Below are 21,705 nucleotides of genomic sequence, written 5' to 3'. Positions count from 1 at the left end.
GTTTATTTTTGGAAGAGTACATCTTTAACCCAAAATGTCAAGATGGAAATGGTAGATTCCACCCCCAGTACCTTGGTATCTGTGTTATAACCTAATTGCCTCTGGAGCTGTTTCAGTTCTTTCTGATCACAACCCTGCCATCTACTTGTCCTCTAGCAATTGTTCATCTAAATTTTTCCTCAGTGCCAAATGCTCAATCTCTCTGAGGTAATGTGTGAAATGTACAAGAGTGGTGAAAGCCAATGCTTGAAAAATGTCTTTGAGGGATTTTTAAAATTTTTATTTTCCTTTAAATATTTTACATATTTATTTGACAGAGAGAGAGAGAGAGAGAGCAAGTGAGCACAAGCAGAGGGGAGCAACAGGCAGAGGGTGAGGGAGAAGCAGCTCCCTCAAGCAGGGAGCCCAGTGTGGGGCTCAATTCAAGGACTGTGGGGTCCTGACCTGAGTTGAAGGCAGATGGTTAACTGACCGAGCCACCCAGACCCCCAGGATTGTTTATTTTTGCAGCTCTAAACTTGTTTACTAAGTATAAGTATGTATCATGGCATCCCCAAGAATCTTTTAAGTACAACCATTCCAGAAGGCAGCAGGTATAACCTGTTAGTCCATGAACATCACTGATAGCCATTTCTCTCCCTCCTTAATTTGAATTACTTGTTAGTTAGGAACCCTAGAAATATATGTACTTCTTTAGAACAGTTTTAAACCTATAATTTTACATAGTGGGTCTTCTCTGTCACATTTACCATGTTAAAACACTATTTAATGGCACATTCTGTTTACTATTATGGAAACTTAAAAAATGCAAGTAATTTAGGACTGATTCGGGGAGAAATGAAATACTAAGCATTGTGTTTTGTTATCTGAACAGGACTAGTACGGTCAATATGAGGCCAGCCCCAGATCTGCCTTATGGTATAAATGTTAATAATAATAGCTCGCTATTCAATAGAGATTTTTCTCTAAGAGAAAACATGGTGATTGGTACCTCAAACTCAAGGCGTTCAAGTAATGACATCGATACTTACATCACCAAGGTTAGTTATATTATTTTTCCTTTTTTTCCTTGGGTTTCAGATTCCTGATATAATTTTTGTTTTTAATTTGGTAAAATTCTGAGTTGTTTAGCTAACTAATACACACTAAGTAAAAGTCATAATTATTTGTGCTAATAAAGAAATGAGACAGAAATTTTGATTTTTTTCTTAGATCCTGGAACTCTTACTTTCAAGAGATACCTATTATAACCTTTATCAATAAATATAACTAAACTGACATTTTATTTTTTTTCAAGATTTTATTTATTTTAGAGAGAGAGTGTACAAGAGGGGGAGAGAGTGTGAGATTCTCAAGCAGACTTCCTGCTGAGTGTGGAACCCTACATGGGGCCCAGTCTTACAATTCTAAGATCATAACGTGAGCCAAAAACAAGAGTCAGACACTTGACTAAGTTACCCAGGCACCCCAAAATGGACACATTTGAAATTTCTTAAAAACCTACATCTAAATTCGATTTTAGAAAGTAACTTTTATTGCTCACTAATGAAATTTATACTTAGATGCTTTGATTAATTTCCTGGTTGGCAATGGTTCATAACAATTGTAAAGTTTGCTATTACCCATTATTCCCACCCCTATGTATAAGTGAACAATAAGAATCCAAACACATAATCACATATGGATATTTATTATTTAAAAGAGCCTATGATAAGTCCTTTTTATGAATAAAATAAAATAAAATAAGAGATTAATTTTTCTTTTTCAGTTGTAATTGCTGTCATTTTCTCACCTGAGAGTACATCCTTAATTGTTGTGTTACTTGGAGCATTTTTTAAAACTTATAACACTTCTATTTCAATTTTTACAAAATGTCCTGCTGAGCAATTGGTAGAGCATTTTCTAAATCGCTAAATCAAATCAAACAGATACAGGATTCTTCTTCTCTCTCTCTCTCTTTTTTTTTTAGAGAGATAGAGAGGGTGAGAGAGAGTACATGCAAGCTGGCAGTGGGGGGTGAGGTGCAGAGTGTAAGCAGGCTGCATACTCAGTGCAGAGCCTGATGCAGGGCTCAGTCTCAACAATCCCGAGATCATGACCTGAACCAAAGTCAAGATCAGATCCTTAACTGACTGAGCCACCCAGGTGCCCCACAACTGGAATTTTAAAAATGAAGTTCACAAATATCTACCTTGGCATCACTTGAATGACTGATGACTAAGATGGGAATAATAGGGAGTCTTTAAGTAGCAGCTGGTTTCCATTGTGTATCATTGTTATTAAAATATCCATTTCAATCAATGTACATAGGTTTATGGTTTTGAAAGTATATTCATGGTCTTACTAATGTAGACAAAAGTAGCATAGGCTCATGGTAAGTGAGGCCTCAATCTTGTTTTTTCATTTGGTTTACTTATTGTCTTGCTCTCATCCCTCCTAATTTGAGGACTTTCTTTAGTGATCACAATGAAGTTCATATATAACATCCCATGCATATAGAAGTCTTTAAGTTGATGGTTACTTAAGTTCAAACACATTTTAAAAACACTACATTTTTCCACCCCACCTTGTTTTATGTATTTGATGTCTTAGTTTACATCTTTTTATTTTGTGTATCTCTGAACTAATTACTGTAGATACAATTGTTGTTACTACTTTTGTCTTTTAACATTCATACCGACTTTATAAAACTGATCTATTACTTTTATTGTATGTTTGCGTTTACTAAGAAAACTCTTTCATAATTTTCTTATTTCTAGTTATGGCCTTGTCTTTCTTTCTTCTTTCTTTCTTTTAATCTATTTTTGAGAGCAAGCAAGAGAGAACACAGATGGGAGGGGAGGGCCACAGAAAGAGGGAGAAGCAGACTCCCTGAGCATGGGGCCTGGTGTGGGGCTTGATCCTAGGAGGTCCCTTAACCTGTCCTCATTTTAAAAATTTTCTTGTCTTTTTGTTTTTTGGCTTGGATGGCTTCTGCTGCCCTGTCCCGTAGATCACTGATCTGTTCATCTGCAGCTTTTAATCTGCTGTTGATTCCCTCTGGTGTATTTTTTCTTTTCAGTTATTGTATTTTTCAGCTCTGATTGGTTCTTCATTTTATTTTCTCTTTGTTGAGGTTCTCACTGAATCCATCCATTCTCCAAAGTTTGCTGAGCATTTTTATGACCATTTCTTTGAACTCTTTATCAGGGATATTAGTTATCTCTGTTTCATTAGTTATTTTTCTGAAGCATTGTATTGTTCTTTCATTTGGAACATATTCCTCTATCTCCTCATTTTGTCTTACTTTCTGATTATTTCTTAAATTGTTCTTTTCAGCTTTTTTCCCTCTTTAACGTATGTTGCTTTGAATAATGAATGTTAGGTATAAAGTCAAGGAAGAAGAAACCATTTCTAAGTATTGTCTGATCATTTTTCTTGTTGGAACTATGGTGGAGTAGGTGGCAGATGACATTGCTCTTCTTTTTCTGAGTTGAGAACACAGGAGTCAGGCAGCTGGAGACAAGCTTAGTGACTTGAATACATAGTAACAACTTGGAGGATCTGTCTTAGGTATGTAGCCACAGCGAACTTCCTAATACTTTATTTCAAATTAGGCACTTCCACACAGAGTTGTAAATGGAAGGAACAGATGTTTGATGCCCATCCCACAAAGATGAAAGCAGACCTCAATTCATGCTACTATGGCAGGCATAGTTTTACAAAGAAGAGATTTGGAAGCACATAGCATTGCTTAGTGCCTTCTCCCAAATTCACCCACTAGGTAAATCTCCTTTCCTGTCATGAAGAAGGTAAAGAAGTGTTCTCACATGGAAATGAAGGTTTACCTATAATTTCTGAGTGGATTTAATTTATAATTAAAGTTAATCGTGTCTTTTGTACATATGAACTAATGGAGAAGCTAGATGGCAAAGAGAAATCTGTTCAGTGTTTTAAATTTTGCTATAAATAACTCACAACATAGGTAACTCATTTGTTGATTGATTTTGATAAACCAAGTTTTATTTGAAGGAAATGAATAATTCTTTCAAGGAAGAATTTCCTCAGTTTCAGGTTATTTCGTTCAATTAAAGATTTTCTTCTTCAAGTTCTGTGTCCCTTCAAGTTAAAAAAAATTGTGCTTATAGGGCACCTGGGTGTCTCAGTGGGTTAATCCTCTGCCTTCGACTCAGGTCATGATCCCAGGGTCCTGGGATTGAGTCCCACACTGGGCTCGCTGCTCAGCAGGGAGCCTGCTTCTTCCTCTCTCTCTGCCTGCCTCTCTGCCTACTTGTGATTTCTCTCTCTGTGTGTCAAATAAAAATCTTTAAAAAAATTTATGCTTATAAATTGAATATATTGACTGTTACTAATAGGAGTTAAGGTAACTTCCTTCCTTTATTTCTGTTCATGACTGTAAAAAATTATGGTTAGAAAGCTGTTTTCTGCCTAATGCTTTAACTTTATTGAACCACATGACAAAGGTTTATGTATTCATTTTCTTTGAGTTCTAGTTAAAAATGCATGTATTTTTCCTGAATATGAGAAAGGAACTCTCATAAAACACTAGGCTCAGTAAGAACTAAAACACATGCCTGGCTTGCAATGAGGTGGTTTTTTGACCTCAGGCAAACTACAATCTTTCTGAAGCCTTTTTGTCTCTTATGTATAATTAGGGACTTTGACTAAGTTAGTGACTTTTATACTGCTGGGGGAAAATTTTTTTTTAAAAGATTTTATTTATTTATTTGACAGAGAGAGATCACAAGTAGGCACAGAGGCAGGCAGAGAGAGAGGAAGGGAAGCACACCCCCTGCCGAGCAGAGAGCCCAATGCAGAACTCAATCCCAGGGCCCTGAGATCATGACCTGAGCTGAAGGCAGCAGCTTAAACCACTGAGCAACCCAGGTGCCCTGGGGAAAAATTTTTTTCCCAAAGAATAGAACTTAGCTTTAAAAAAAAAATTATTTATTTTCAGCATAACAGTATTCATTGTTTTTGCACCACACCCAATGCTCCACGAAATCTGTGCCCTCTCTAATACCCACCACCTGGTTCCCCCAACCTCCGACCCCCCGCCCCTTCAAAACCATCAGATTGATTTTCAGAGTCCATAGTCTGGGTATTTACCTTAAAGATAGAGATATAGTGAAAAGAAGGGCCATCTGCACCCCAATGTTTATAGCAGCAATGGCTACGGTCGCCAAACTGTGGAAAGAACCAAGATGCCCTTCAATGGACGAATGGATAAGGAACACATGGTCCATATACACTATGGAGTATTATGCCTCCATCAGAAGGATGAATACCCAACTTTTGTAGCAACATGGACGGGACTGGAAGAGATTATGCTGAGTGAAATAAGTCAAGCAGAGAGAGTCAATTATCATATGGTTTCACTTATTTGTGGAGCATAACAAATAGCATGGAGGACAAGGGGAGATGGAGAGGAGAAGGGAGTTGAGGGAAATTGGAAGGGCAGGTGAACCATTTTGCATTAAACTGTATTATATAAAACAGAGACAAGTAGACCTGTTTAGCTAAAGGAGAAAGGAGACTACACCTATAGACTTCCTTGTCCCTCAATCCTGCTATGTCCCATTGGACCCTAAGATTTCTATGAGCCATAGTTTGAAAACTAACAGTTATGAGAAAATCCTTCTAGTTAATAATTCTTTGAATTAAAATTTGCTGATACATTGAACATTGTTTTTCTGTGTATAATTTTCTTACCCTCCTAATTTTTTGATAAATGGAAAAGTATAAATAAAATTGCAAATGCGTTCTCCTTATTAGTGGACTTCAAGCTATTTCTACATCTAAACACAGTTCTCTCCAGGAAATAAAGGTCACAGAAGTAAATATTTAGGAAATTATGGGGGAAAAGATAGTAACATTACATTGGTAATTCCTTGTCATGTCATATAAAAATATTTTATATTTTACATAGTATTGATTAATGGTATTATAAAATTGCTTCAATAAAAGTTTTTCCCATCAAGTGGTATTGAGTTATTAGTTTTAAAAGGCTGTCTAGTAATATTGTCAGATTATTAATTTTATAAGGCCTGAATAGAATGGTATTGTCAAAAAATGTTATGATTCCTCAAAAAATTAAAAATAGAAATGCAGTACAATTCAGTAATTCCACTACTGGGTATTTACCCAAAGAAAATGAAAACACTAATTTGAAAAGTTATATGCACCCCTATGTCTTTTGAAACATTATTTACAATAACCAAAGTATGGAAGCAACCTCAGTGTCCATCAATAGATGAATAGATGAATAAAGAAGATGTGATATATATATATATATATTCAGCTATAAAAAAGAATGGGATCTTGCCATTTGTGACAACATTGATAGACCTAGTATTATGCTAAGTGAAATAATGCAGAGAAAGGCCTATACCATATGATTTCGCTTCTGCATGGAATCTAAAAAACTAAACTACTAATAGCCTACTGGTGACTGGAAGCCTTACTTATAACATAAATAGTTCATTAACACAGGTTTTGTACATTACATATATTATATACTATATTCTCACAATAAAGCTAGAGAAAAAATGTTAATGAGAAAAACATAAGAGAAAATACACTAAAATACAGTATCAAAAAAAGTCCATGTGTAAGTAGACCTGCACCATTCAAACCCATGTTGGTCAAGAGTCAGCTGTATATTATAAGTATTCCCATTTAGAATTTTCTTACTCATGAAAGGTATCCTCTCTCTGAATGCCCAAGATGTGGTCTAATGTAGGGTACCAAGCGGTGCCTGGGTGTCTTACCTGGTTAAGTGACTGCCTTCAGCTTAGCTCATGATTCCTTGGTCCTGGGATAGAGCCCCACTTCAGGCTGTCTGCTAAGTGGGGAGTCTGCTATTTCCTCCCCCTCTGCCTCTTCCCCCACTCATGCTCTCTATTTCTCATTTTGTCTCAAATAAATAAATAAATAAATAAATAAATAAATAAAATTGCTGGCATAAACATTGGTGTTCAGGTGCCCCTTTGGATCAATATATTTATATCTTTGAGGTCTATCCATAGTAGTGCAATTGCTGTGTCTGTTCGTCTTTGAGGAACCACCCTACTGTTTTCCAGAGTGGCTGTATCAGCTTATATTCCTACCAACAGTGTAAGCGGTTTCTGCTTTCTCTGCATGCTTGACAACATCTGTTGTTTCCTGACTTGTTCATTTTAGCCATTCTGACAGGTGTGAGATAATATCTCATTGTGCTTTTAATTTGTATTAATTTCCCTGATGCCAAGTGATGTTGAGCATTTTTTTCATGTCTGTTGCCCATTTGTGTGTCTTCTTTGGAGAAATGTCTGTTCATTTCTTCTACCCATTTCTTGACTGGATTGTTTGTTTTTCGGGTGTTGAGTTTGATAAGTTCTTTATAGATTTTGGATACTAGCCCTTATCTAATATGTTCAATTGCAAATATCATTTTCCATTCTGTACGTCATCTTTTTATGTTGTCAGGTGCTTCCTTTGCTATGCAAAACCTTTTTATCTTGATGAAGTCTTTGTTTCCCTTGCCTTTGGAGATGTTTGTAGCAAGAAGTTGCTTTGGCCAGAGTCAGAGAGAATACAACCTGTGTTCTCTTTTAGGATCTTTTTTTAATTTTTTCAATTTATTTATTTTCAGAAAAACAGTATTCATTATTTTTTCCACCACACCCAGTGCTCCATGCAATCCGTGCCCTCTATAATACCCAACACCTGTTACCCCAACCTCTCACATCCCCGCCACTTCAAACCCCTCAGATTGTTTTTCAGAGTCCATAGTCTCTCATGATTCACCTCCCCTTCCAATTTACCCCAACTCCTGTCTCACATGTAGGTCTTACATTCATTTTGAATCTTATTTTTGTGTGTGGTGTAAGAAGATGGTCCAGTTTCATTCTTCTGCTTGTGGCTGTCCAGTTTTCCCAACACCATTTGTTGGAATGACTGTCTTTTGTTCCATTGGACATTCTTTCCTGATTTGTCACAGATTAGTTGACCATAGAGTTGAGGGTCCATTTCTGGGCTCTCTATTCTGTTCCATTGACCTGTGTGTCTGTTTTTGTGCCTGTACCATACTGTCTTGATGATGACAGCTTTGTCATAGAGCTTGAAGTCCGGAATTGTGATGCCACCAGCTTTGGTTTCCTTTTTTGACATTCCTTTGGCTATTTGACGTGTTTCCTGGTTCCATACAAATCTTAGGATTATTTGTACCAGTTCTGAAAAAAATGCTGATGGTATTCTGATAGGGATTGTGTTGAACGTATAGATTGCTCTGGGAAGCATAGACATTTTAACAGAATTTGTTCTTCCAATCCATGAGCATGGAAGGTTTTTCCATTTCTTTGTGTCTTCCTCGGTTTCTCTTGTGAGTGTTTGATAGTTTATCGAAGAGGCAAGTACCGATCCCTTGCCTCTTTGGTTGGGTTTATTCCTAGGTATCTTAATGGTTTTTGGTGCAATTGTAAATGGCTTTGACTGCTTAATTTCTCTTTCTTCTATCTCATTGTTGGTGTATAGAAATATAACTGATTTCTGTGCATTAATTTTATATCCTGCCACTTTGCTGAATTCCTGTAGGACTTCTAACAATTATAGGGTGGAGTCTTTTGGGTTTTCCACATAGAGTATCACATCATCTGCAAAGAGTGAGAGTTTGACTTCTTGCTGATCCAGATGCCTTTATTCTTTTTGTTGTATGATTGCTGAGGCTAGGGCCTCTAGTACTATGCTGAACAACAGTGGTGAGAGTAGCCATTTATGCCGTGTTCCTGACCTTAGGAGTGAAGCTCTCAGTTTTTCCCCATTGAAAAACGATACTCGCTGTGGGCTTTTTGTAGATGGCTTTATGATGTTGAGGTATGTTCCCTCTATCCCTGCACCATGAAGAGTTTTAATCAAGAAGGGATGCTGTACTTTGTCACGTGGTTTTTCTGCAACTATTGAGAGTATCATATGGTTCTTGTTCTTTCTTTTATTAACATATTGTGTCACATTGATTGAGTTGTGGATGTTGAACCACCCTTGCAGACCAGGAACAAATCCCACTTATTCATGGTGAATAATCCTTTTAATGTACTGTTGGATCCTGTTGGCTAGTATCTTGGTGAGAATTTTTGCATCTGTGTTCATCAGCAGTATTGGTTTGTAATTCTCATTTTTGGTGGGGTCTTTGTGTGGTTTTGGGATCAAGGTAATGCTGGCCTCATAGAGTTTAGAAGTTTTCGGTCCATTTTTATTTTTTGAGACAGCTTCAGAAGAATAGGTGTTCATTCCTCTTTAAATGTTTGGTCGAACTCTCCAGGGAAGCCATCTGTCCCTGGAGTTTTCTTTGTTGGGAGATTTTTGATGACTGCTTCAGTTTCCTTGCTGGTTATGGGTCTGTTCAGGTTTTTCTGTTACTCTTTCTTCCAGATTGCCTAATTTGTTGGCAAACAGTTGTTCATTATACGTTCTCAAAATTGTGTTTCCTTGGTGTTGGTTGTGATCTCTCTTCTTTCATTTGTGATTTTGTTAATTTGGGTACTTTCTCTTTTCTTTTTGAAAAGTCTGGGCAGGGGTTTATCGATCCTATTCTTTCAAAGAGCCATCTCCTAATTTTGTTGCTGCGTTCTACTGTACTTTCCATTTCTTTTTCATTGATTTCTGCTCTGGTTATTATTAATTCGCCTCTCCTGTGGGATTTAGGCTTTCTTTGCTGTTGTTTCTCCAGGTCCTTTAGGGGGAAGGTTAGGTTGTATATTTATGACCTTTCTTATTTCTTGAGAAGGCTTGTATTGCTCTATACTTCCCTCGTCAGGACTTCCTTGGCTGCATCCCAAAGATTTTGAATGGTTGTGTTTTCAAATTCCTTTGTTCCATGAATTCTTTTACTTGTTCTTTAACTTCCTGGTTGACCCATTCATTCTTTAGTCGGATGCACTTTAACCTCTGTGTATTTGAGTTCTTCCCAAATTTCCTCTTGTGATTGAGTCAAGCTTGAAGCGACTGTGTTCTGGAAATATGCAGGGAATGATCCCAAACTTTTGGTACTGGTTGAGACCTGATTTGTGACCCAATATGTGATCTCTACTAAAGAAAGTTCCCTGTGAACTGGAAAAGAATATGTATTCTGTGGCTTTGGGATAGAGTGCTCTGAATTTATCTGTGAAGTCCATCTGGTCCAATGTGTCATTCAAACCCCTTGTGTCCTTGTTTATCTTCTGCTTAGATGACCTGTCCATTGCAGTGAGTGAGGTGTAGAAGTCCCCTATTTATTGAATCATGCTCGATGTGTTTCTTTAATTTTGTTATTAGTTGGCTTATGTAATTGGCTGCTCCTATGTTAGGAGCAAAAACTCTTCACAATCGTTAGATCTTCTTTTTGGAGAGATCCTTTAATTATGATAGTGTCTTTCCAAATCTCTTATGATGTCCTTCGGCTTAAAATCTAATTTATCTGATAGAAGGATTGCCACCCTGGCTTGCTTTTGATGTCAACTAGCATGGTAAATTGTTTTCCACCCCCTCGCTTTCAATCTGGAGGTGTCCTTGGGTCTAAAATGAATCTCTCGCAGATAGCATATTGATGGGTCTTGCTTTTTTATCCAATCTGATACCCTATGTCTTTTGATTGGGGAATGAGGCCCATTAATTTTCAGGGTATTATCGAAAGATATGAATTGAGTTGCCATTGTATTACCTGTAATGTCATTGTTTCTGTAGATTGTTTCCTTTCTGGTCTATCTCACTTTGAGGCTCTCGCTTTGCTTAAAGGATCCCCATTACTATTTCTTGCAGGGCTGGTTTGGTGGTCACAGATTTTTTAGTTTCTGTTTGTCCTGGGAACTCTTTATCTTTCCTTCTATTTTGAATGAGAACCTTGCTGAATAAAGTATTCTTGGCTGCATATTGTTCTGGTTTAGCACCCTGACTATACCTTGCCAGTCTTTTCTGGCATGTCCTGAGCTGCTTTCTGGATTTTCTCTTTGTCTCTGAAATTTGCAAGCTTCACTACTATATGTCGAAGTGTTGGCCTATTCTTATTGATGTTGAAGGGGGTTCTCTGTGCCTCCTGGATTTGAATGCCTTTTTCCTTCCCTGGATTATGGAGGTTCTCTGCTATAATTTCTCTGATATACCTTCTGCCACACCTCCTTTCCTCCTCTTCTGGGATCCCAGTTATTCTAATATTGTTTTGGTTTATGGTGTCACTTATTTCTTGAATTCTCCCCTCGTGATCCAGTAATTGTTTATCTATCTTTTTTTATCAACTTCTTTATTCTTCATCATTTTGTTTTCTATCTCACTAGTTCTTTCTGTTTCGTTTATCCTACCCGTTAGAGCCTCCAATTTTTTAAATTTGAAATAGTTAATATTTATTAGTTAATTATAGCTCAGTAAGTCTATAAAAGATAAGAAGTGTTTTATTTCACCATTACCCATTATGTATGTGATGAATTTTTTAAAATTTCTATTCAGTTAGCTGATACATGATATATCAGTTTCAGATATAATGTTCAGTTAACCATCAGTTGTATATAATATCCAGTGCTTTACACATCACCTGCCCTCTTTCATGCCCATCACCCAATTACCTACCCCATCCTACCTCCTCTTCAGCAAACATCTGTTTTATTTTCCTATAGTTAAGAGACTCTCATGATTTGTCTCCCTCTTTGATTTCTTCTATTTAGTGTTCCCTCCCTTCCCTTATGATTCTATGCACTGTTTCTTATATTCCCCATATGTATGAAACAATAAGATAATTGTCTTTCTGTTATTGACTTATTTCTCTCAGTATAGTGACCTACATTTCCATCTACATCAATGTAAATTGTAAGAATTCATCCTTTTTTGATGGCTTTGTAATATTCCATTGTATTTATATATACACCACATCTTCTTTATCCATTCTTCTGTTGATGGACATTTGGGCTCTTTCCACAGTTTGGCTATTGTGGAGATTGCTTCTATAAACATTGGTGTCCAGGTGCCCCTTCAGATCAGTATGTTTGCATCTTTGGGGTAAATACCTTGCAGTACAATTACTGGGTCATATTTTTAACTTCTTGAGGAAACTCCATACTGTTTCTGGAGGCAGAGCCTCCATTTTATTATTGCATCTCCTTAATAACCTTTTGATTTCAGCTTGGTAATATTTTTGTTCTTTTATTTCTGCAGAAAGGGATTCTCCAGTGTCTTTTGTGCTTTGTTCAAGCCCAGCTAGTATTTTCATAGTTGTTATTCCATGTTCTAATTCTGTCATCTTACTTATATCCATACTGATTAGGTCCCTGACAGTCAGTAGTACCTCCTGTTCTCTTATTTCAGGTGAGTTTTTCCATCTAGTCATTCTGTCTAGAGAAGAACAGAAAACGAGAGAACAAAATACTAAAATAACAACAACCCCAGAGAAATAAAATTTTACCAATCAGAAGAGACCAGAAACCAAAATAAATAAATAAATAAAATAAAAATTAAAAAAGAGAGAGAATATAATCAGGTGATGAGAACAGAACAATACACTAGATTCTGTGTATATTTTAGTCTGTTTGCTGGAGGAAACTACATCCCAAAATTGTAAAGAAAGAAAAAAATATATATAATCAAAAATAAAGTTAAACACTATGAAAGGGTAGAATGTAACTATAAAAATTGAAATAAAAAAATTTAAAAACCCGAGTTGATAAAATGAGAAATTAGTTGAAATGGAAAAAAAAAAAAGAAAATTAAACTAGAAAGATTAAGGAGCCATGAGTCCTATAAAGTATTTTCCCCCAGCACTAGAGTTTTGGAGTTCTCTATGATTGGTTAAAGTTGATCCTAGCGGTTAAGTTCTTGCTGATTTTCTGGGGGAGGAGCCTTTGAACTTTAGCTGATTCTTGGAGGTCTTCACCCTGGTGGTATTGCACTGCCCTTGCCAGGGGGCAGGCTAAGTAAGGGCTTCCAGATTCCTCTTTGTGGCTTTTGTTCTCTGATGGTTTTCCACACCACTTGAGAGGATTAGAATGAAAATGTGAGCCTCCCAGTGTCCAGCCCTAGAGCTGAAAGTGGGCACACTCCACTCTTCAGGGTGCCCTCACAGAAAATCTGTCAATCACTCTTGTCTCCCTGATTTCTGTATTCACTCTCTGCATGCTCAACCTTTGAGCATTTTTATCTCAGCCATGCTACCCCCTTTGGAGTTTCCAAACTTTGCAGTCTCCTGTGGCAAGCCTTCATGCTGCTCCTACAGGGGAAGGGAGGGAGGTCTTGCCCTGGCTTTTCTGTGTGTTGGGCCCTTACCCTAAGAGCAGTTACCCAACGGGATGTGGTTTGTGGTTAATGGCAACACTGAGCTGAAAGCCCCCTCCTCTGCTCTTTGATTGCATCTGGCTTCCCTGCTGAAACACCTGGGAACTCTCCCATACTCAGGCACCCCATTCTTTCTGTGACCCCAGGGATCCTGAGATCAGGCAGTTCTACCAAGGATTCCGACCTACTTCTCCACCTGAGTGCTTTTCAAACAGGGATGTCTCTCATCAGATTAGACTTATAAAAGTTTCAGTTTGCATGCCACTGCTATATCACTTTCTGATAAGCGGTTTATGCACCCCACCCCACCAACAGTTTATCTTCCCATGTATCACCTTGGATTCACTTCTCCATGCCACACCTCCTACCTTGCAGAACATGGTCACTTTTCTATTTGTAGAATTATAACAGTTCTTTTCTTAGATCTCAGGTTGAGTTCACAGGTGTTCAGAATGATTTGAAAACTCTAGCTGAATTCCAGGGACTGGACAAAACTATGGTCCCCTACGCCTCTGCCATATTCCTCCACTTCCAGAAATTTTGTATATTTAATAGACCAGTATTAATTGTACTTTTTATCAGATTTATCTAAATAGCATTACCTGTATTTCTTCTGTTACCTAAGATTAAAAAACGTAGGGGTTTATTTTATTTATGTGATTATCTTTCTATTTAAGCAATCCCTAACTTAGTCTCTAGTAGTGGTTTTTTTATATTAAATTTTTTTTAATTAATTTCTTTTCAGTGTAACAGAATTCATTGTTTATTCACCATACCCAGTGCTCCATGCAATCCATGCCCTCCATAATACCCACCACCTGGCTCCCCCAACCTACCACCCCCAGCCCCTTCAAAACTGTCATTGTTTTTCAGAGTCCATAGTCTCTCATGGTTCATCTCCCCTTCCAATTTCCCTCAACTCCCTTTTCCTCTTGAGAGTCCATTATCATATGGTTTCACTTATTTGTGGAGCATAACAACATGGAGGACATAATAGTGTTATTTTAAGTTCACATTTCATAAGATATATATAATTCCTACAGTAAAGTCTCTTGTTTAACTTGAACATTATAAATAATATTTGACTAATTTCAGGCGCTGCAGGAGTTTGACGAAACTCTAACTAGAGCAGCAAAGGAAGGTATGTTGCCAAATTTCTGAATTAAGGTGGTCATTGATTTCTGAAGTAAACTATGAATACTAAATGGCATTGTTTTCTATTGTTTGGATAATGGTACTATGTTAAAATTTTTAATATATATCTAATAAAATGTAAAACATAAACATAATGAGATATATATTTATTCCTCATTTAGTCATTGTTTCAGACTTTAAAAAAAATCTCCAAATGCCTATTTATCTGTTATTTCAAGCTGTAATCTTCCTTCACTTTGGCCATCCCTCTGGAACTGTAAACCTAAATATGTGGGCTTTCTCAAATCCTTGTTTCTGCTAATGATATAAACATCCTCCCCCCCCCCCAAAAAAGAAGTCTTGTCTTAGGTAATAGTTAAGCAATTATAGTTCAAATAGCTGTCACTTGACAGGTGACATTTAAATCTTCAGTCATTGATTTTGTCATTGATTTATCATTTGCCATTGGGTAAAATTCCAAGCTCCATACATGGAATAAAAACACCCAAATCAGTTTGGTTCTTGCCAGATTTTTCAGCCTTCTCTATTTCTAACATTTACCCTACTCTGCGGCTTTGCTCTCCCACCTCTTCAGCATCAACTACTTGCAGTTCCACAAGTGTTCTTTCTCACTCTCTGTGTACATTCTTTGTATATGCATCTTCCCTCTACCTACATGCTTCTTCCCTGTCCTTCAGGTATCAGCTTACATATCCCCTCCACCAAAAAGCAGACAATATTGATAGAAAACTAGGATTTTCCTTCTGTGAGTTCTTATGTTCAACGCTGAAACTTGCCTGCTTGATTTTTCAGTCTGTCCTATATGATCTGCTCTGTTATCATCTTGTAATGAGAAAAACAGAAGCTCTGATATTTATCCACAATAGCTATTACCTCAGTGGGCAACCATGAGCAAAATATATTTAAAAGTGATCTTGTAGAAGCAATCAGGTGGCTTGTTGGTCTGGAAGGTTCCCCTCTCTTCCTAAAGACAGGAGACTTTTCTGCTGGTCGTGACCATAAAAATCCAATGGGCCCTGCCATACTTGACCACAGAGATAAGAATAGATGAATGAGGTAAGCAGGATGGCTGGGAAGTAGGAGTAGGCGCCCTTTCAACCTGTATCCTAAAGTGAGCTGATTACCTTCCAAAGAACTCCAATCACCCACAAAATCAGCCTATATCAGAATTATACACATCTGGATCTCTACCGGAGCAGATGACGCTAGTGGGCAGTCTTTTTGTTTATCTGTTTTTGTTTGTATACTTCATCAATCTTACCTTGGGGCCCATTTGGGCTGAACCTTCTCTTTTATCTTCCCTTTCTTCCCTGTCTCTCTTTCTCTCTCTTTCTTTTCTTTTCTTTTCTTTTTTCTCTCATTTGGGTGGGGAATCCTGATTGCTCAGAAGCGTTCCCGGGTGCACCTTGACTGCACCACGGTCGATACATCCAGCTACATCCATTCAGCCATCTCTCACCAAGATCACTAGGAGGAGGAATGCCCAACAGAAGAAAAATACAGAGGATGAGCCTTTTGCAACAGAGCTAACAGCTATCAACATAGACAATATGTCAGAAAGAGAATTCAGGCTAACAATTATCCAGGCATAGTTAGGTTGGAGAAAGCCATGAATGATCAAATGGAACCGATTAGGGCTGAATTGAAAGCAAAGAGAGATCATGTTTTCAATGTTAGGGAAGAGCTGAAAGCTACCAGGAATGAGCTTCACAATGCTCTCAATGAGTTCCAATCTAATCTAAATTCTCTCTAAAGCTAGGGTAACTGAGACAGAAGACAGAATTAGTGATCTGGAGGACAAACTTAGAGAAAGAGTCAGGAGGAAGCCTGGAACAAACAGCTTAGAAGCTATGAAAACAGAATCAGGGAAATAAAGGATGCCATGAAACATTTCAATGTCAGAATTATTGGAATCCCTGAAGGGGAGGAGAAAGAAAGAATTCTGGAAGATATAGTGGAACAAGTTCTTCATCAAAATTTTCCCAATCATGCTAATGGAACCAGCATTCATGTACTAGAGGCTGAACGGTCTCTACCCGACTATAGATTCCAGAAAAACATCAAGGCAACTGATAGTCAAATAGAGGAATCATAAATGTAGATATAATCTCTAGAAAGCCGCTAGGTCAAAAAGGCTCCTTACGTACAAAGGAAAGCCCATCAGAAAACGTCAGAGCTGTCCACAGAGACCTGGCAAGCCAGAAAGGGCTGGAAAGATATATTCAGGGCACTAAGTGAGAAGAACATGCAGCCAAGTATACTTTATCCAGCAAGAGTGACATTCAAAATGGATGGAGAGATAAAGAGTTTCCAAGACCGGCAAGTCTTAAAAGACTATGCAACCACCAAGCCAACACTGCAGGAAATATTAAGGGGGTTCTGTAAAAGCAGAATGCACCTAAGAATAGCATTGAACAGAAATATAGAGACAATCTACAGAAAGAAAGGCTTCAAAGGTAACACAATGTCAATAAAAATGTATCTATGAATAATCACTCTCAATGTGAATGGCCTAAATGCACCCATAAAATGACACAGGGTTGCAGATTGGATAAAACAACAGGACCCATCCATATGTTGTCTACAAGAGACCCATTTTGAACCTAAAGATACACCCAGACTGAAAATGAAGGGATGGAGAAGCATCTTACATGCCAATGGGCCTCAAAAGAAGGCCGGGGTAGTGATTCTCATATAAGACAAATTAGATTTTAAACTAAAGACTGTAGTCAGAGATACAGAGGGACACTACATCATTCTAAATGGAGTATCCACCAAGATGATCTAACAATTGGAAATATCTATGTCCCCAACACGAGAGCAGCCAATTACATAAGAAAACTGTTAATCAAGATAGTCATTGATATGAATACACTAATCGTAGGAGATCTTAACATGCCTCTCTCAGAAATAGATCATCAAAGTGGAAAATCATTAAAGAAAAAAGAGCATTGAATGACACATTGGACCAGATAGACCTCATAGATATATACAAAACATTCCACCCTAAAACAACAGAATACACATTCTTCTCAAGTGCACATGGAACCTTCTCCAGAATAAACCACATACTGGGTCACAAATCAGGATTCAACCGATACCAAAAGACTGAGATGATTCCCTGAACATTCTCAGATCACAATGCTTTGAAACTGGAGCTCAATCACAAGGAAAAGTTCCGAAGGAACTCAAACACCTGGAAGCTAAAGACCACCTTGCTTAAGAATGCTTGGATCAACTAGGAGATCAAAGAAGAACTGAAACAATTCATGGAAACCAATGAGAATGAAGACACTTCACTCCAAAACCTATGGGATACAGCAAAGGAGGTCCTAAGGGGGAAATACATAGCCATCCAAGCCTCCCTCAAAAAAATTGAAAAATCCAGAACACAGCAGCTGTCTCTACACCTCAAAGAACTGGAGAATCAACAACAAATTAAACCAACTCCACACAGAAGAAGGGAAATCATCAAGATTAGAGCTAAAATCACTGAGGTAGAAACCAGAGATGCAGTAGAAAGTATCAATGAAACTAGAAGCTGTTTTTTTGAAAGAGTCAATAAGATCAATAAACCACTGGCCACACTAATCCAAAATAAAAGAGAGAAAGCTCAAATTCATAAAATTATGAATGAAAAGGGAGAGATCACAATGAATACCAAGAAAGTAGAAACAATCTTCAGAAGTTATTAGCAACAGTTATATGCCAATAACCTAAGCAACCTAGATGAAATGGATGCATTCCTAGAAAAATATAAACTCCCAAAATTGAACCAGGAAGAAATTGAGAACCTGAACAGACCAATATCTAGTAATGAGATTGAAGCAGTGATCAAAAACCTCCCAAAAAACAAGAGCCCAGGACCTGACAGATTCCCTGGGGAATTCTACCAAACTTTCAAAGAAGAAATAACACCTATTCTTCTGAAGCTGTTTGAAAAAATTGAAGCAGAAGGGAAATTTCCAGACTCTTTCTATGAAGCCAGCATTACCTTGATCCCCAAACCAGGCAAAGACCCTACCAAAAAGGAGAATTTCTCAACAACATTCTCAACAAGGATCCAACAGCACATTAAAAAGATTATCCACCATGACCAGGTGGGATTCATACCTCGGCTACAAGGATGGTTCAACATTCTCAAATCAATCAATGTGATAGAACAAATTAATAAGAGAAAAGAGAAGAACCACAAGGTCCTCCCAATTGATGCAGAAAAAGCATTTGACAAAATCCAGCATCCGTTCCTGATTAAAATGCTTCAAAGTATAGGGATAGAGGGAACATTCCTGAACTTCATCAAATCTACCTATGAAAGATCCACAGCAAATATCATCCTCAATGGGAAAAAGCTTGCAGCCTTCCCTTTGAGATCAGGAACACAACAAGGATGCCCACTCTCACCACTCATGTTCAACATAGTATTAGAAGTCCTAGCAACAGCAATCGGACAAGAAAGAGAAAAAAAAATGCATCCAAATTGGCAATGAAGAAGTCAAACTCTCTCTCTCTTTGCAAATGACAAGACTCTTTATATGGAAAACCCAAAAGGCACCACCCCCAAACTACTTGAACTCATACAACAATTCAGCAATGTGGCAGGATACAAAGTCAATGTACAGAAATCAGTGGCTTTCTTATACACTAACAATGAAAATACAGGAAGAAAAATTAGAGAATCGATTCCATTTACTATAGCACCAAGAACCATAAGATACCTGGGAATAAACCTAAGCAAAGAGGTAAAGGATCTGTACTCGAGGAACTACAGAAGACTCATGAAAGAACTCGAAGAAGACATAAAAAGATGGAAGACCATTCCATGCTCTTGGATCAGAAGAATAAACATTGTTAAAATGTCTATACTGCCTAGACCAATCTATACTTGTAATGCCATTCCGATCAAAATTCCACCAGTATTTTTCAAAGAGCTGGAGCAAATAATCCGAAAATTTGTATGGAATCAGAAAAGACCCTGAATCGCTAAGGAAATGTTGAAAAACAAAAATAAAACTGGGGGCATCACATTACCTGATTTCAAGCTTTACTACAAAGCTGTGATCACCAAGACAGCATGGTACTGGCATAAAAACAGACACATAGACCAGTGGAACAGAGTAGAGAGCCCAGATATGGACCCTCAATTCTTTGGTCAAATAATCTTCGACAAAGAATGAAAAAGTATCCAGTGGGAAGAAGACAGTCTCTTCAATAAATGGTGCTGGGGAACCTGGGAAGCAATATGTAGAAGAATGAAACTCGACCATTCTCTTACACCGTACACAAAAATAAACTTAAAAAGGATAAAAGACCCCAACGTGAGACAGGAATACATCAGAATTCCTAGAGGAGAACATACGCAGAAACCTCTTCGATATCAGCCACAGAAACTTCTTTCAAGATAAGTCTCCAAGGGCAAAGGAAACAAAACTGAAGATGAAGTTTTGGGACTTCGTCAAGATCAAAAGATTCTGCACAGCAAAGGAAACACTCAACAAAACAAAGAGGGTTCTCGGAATGGAAGAACATATTTGCAAATGACAGTACAGACAAAAAGTTGATATCCAGGATCTATAAAGAACTCAAACTCAACACACACAAAACAAACAATCATATGAAAAAATGGGCAGAAGATATGAACAGACACTTCTGCAATGAAGACATACAAATCACTATCAGACACATGAAAAAATGTTCATCATAACTAGCCATCAGGGAGATTCAAATTAAAACCACATTGAGATACCACCTTACACCAGTTAGAATGGCCAAAATTAACTAGAGAGGAAACAACATGTGTTGGAGGGGATGTGGAGAAAGGGGAACCCTCCTACACTGCTGGTGGGAATGCAAGTTGGTGCAGTCATTTTGGAGAACAGTGTGGAGATTCCTCAAATTAAAAATAACCCTGCAATTAAAAAATGACCCTGCAATTGCACTGCTAGGTATTTACCCCAAAGATACAGATGTCGTGAAAAGAAGGGCCATCTGTGCACCAATGTTTCTAGCAGCAATGGCCACGGTCGCCAAACTGTGGAAAGAACCAAGATGCCTTTCAACGGAAGAATGTATAAAGAAGATGTGGTCCATATACACTATGCAGTATTATGCCTCCATCAGAAAAGATGAATACCCAACTTTTGTAGCAACATGGACGGGACTGGAAGAGATTATGCTGAGTGAAATAAGTCAAGCAGAGAGAGTCAATTATCATATGGTTTCACTTATTTGTGGAGCATAACAAATAGCATGGAGGACAAGGGGAGATGGAGAGGAGAAGAGAGTTGAGGGAAATTGGGAGGGGAGGTGAACCATGATAGACTATGGACTTTGAAAAACTATCCGAGGGTTTTGAAGGGTTGGGGTTGGGAGGTTGGGGGAACCAGGTGGTGGGTATTGGAGAGGGCACAGATTGCATGGAGCACTGGATGTGGTGCAAAAACAATGAATACTTGGGCGCCTTGGGTGGCTCAGTAGGTTAAGCTGGGAACTTCGGCTCAGGTCATGATCTCAGGGTCCTGGGATTGAGTCCCGCATCGGGCTCTCTGCTCAGCAAGGAGCCTGCTTCCTCCTCTCTCTCTCTCTGCCTGCTTCTCTGCCTACTTGTGATTTCTCTCTGTCAAATAAATAAATAAAATCTTTTTAAAAAAATAAATACTGTTATGCTGAAAAAATTATGAAAAAAAGTACGCAGGAGAAAATAAAAATAAAAGTGATCTTGTATTTTATATTGTAGTTGTATTAGACATATTTCATTCTTCATAACACTCATTAGGCTTCAACTTTGTTTTTTTAGTGACTTTTAATTAAAAATGAATTATTATAGATAAAGACTGTAATTCTTTTTTTTTTCAGCTGCTACTGAATTTGGATTAGGCTTACCTGGTGAGGCCACCTCTTTAGAATCTACTTTTGAAAGACATACAGATTGTGACGACTTAACGAAAGCATACAGAGAGTACTCAGAGTTTCTGAAGCAAAAGTATAGCATCTGAAAGATAAATAGTAAAAATTTATTTACTGGATGTTTACACAACATTTTAATTGTTTCCTATTAAATGTATGATATGCAAAAATCTTTAATAAAGGAAAATATTTCTGGACCATGTGTGTAATGAAAGTTTATATAATATTTTAAGCTATGTTTCTCGGCAGCTAATTAACTTTTAAGCAGATTTTTTATGTGGAAATCAGCATTATGGGTTTTACATGCTCCAGGCTGCCCAAATACAAGCTTTTTTTTTTCTTTTCTTTTTTTTTTTTTGGGGGGGGAGATACTTT

General features: G+C 37.6%; 1 protein-coding gene across 1 annotated transcript; it reads left to right on the top strand.

Annotated features, from left to right (window-relative positions):
• Positions 1-901: 901 nt before the first annotated feature.
• On the top strand, positions 902-21,517 carry LOC309858281 (ankyrin repeat domain-containing protein 26-like). Its single transcript, XM_082750957.1, has 3 exons — positions 902-1,040; positions 14,365-14,410; positions 21,280-21,517. The coding sequence occupies exons 1-3, from the start codon at positions 978-980 to the stop codon at positions 21,417-21,419; spliced, it is 249 nt and encodes an 82-aa protein (XP_082607083.1). The 5' UTR covers positions 902-977; the 3' UTR covers positions 21,420-21,517.
• The last annotated feature ends 188 nt before the right edge of the window (positions 21,518-21,705 follow it).

The sequence above is a fragment of the Mustela nivalis genome (assembly GCF_964662115.1).
Source record: "Mustela nivalis genome assembly, contig: HAP1_SCAFFOLD_2129, whole genome shotgun sequence".
In the NCBI taxonomy this organism is placed as follows: domain Eukaryota; kingdom Metazoa; phylum Chordata; class Mammalia; order Carnivora; family Mustelidae; genus Mustela; species Mustela nivalis.
Note: the sequence above shows the minus strand (reverse complement) of the source record. Positions and strands in the feature narration are given on the sequence as shown.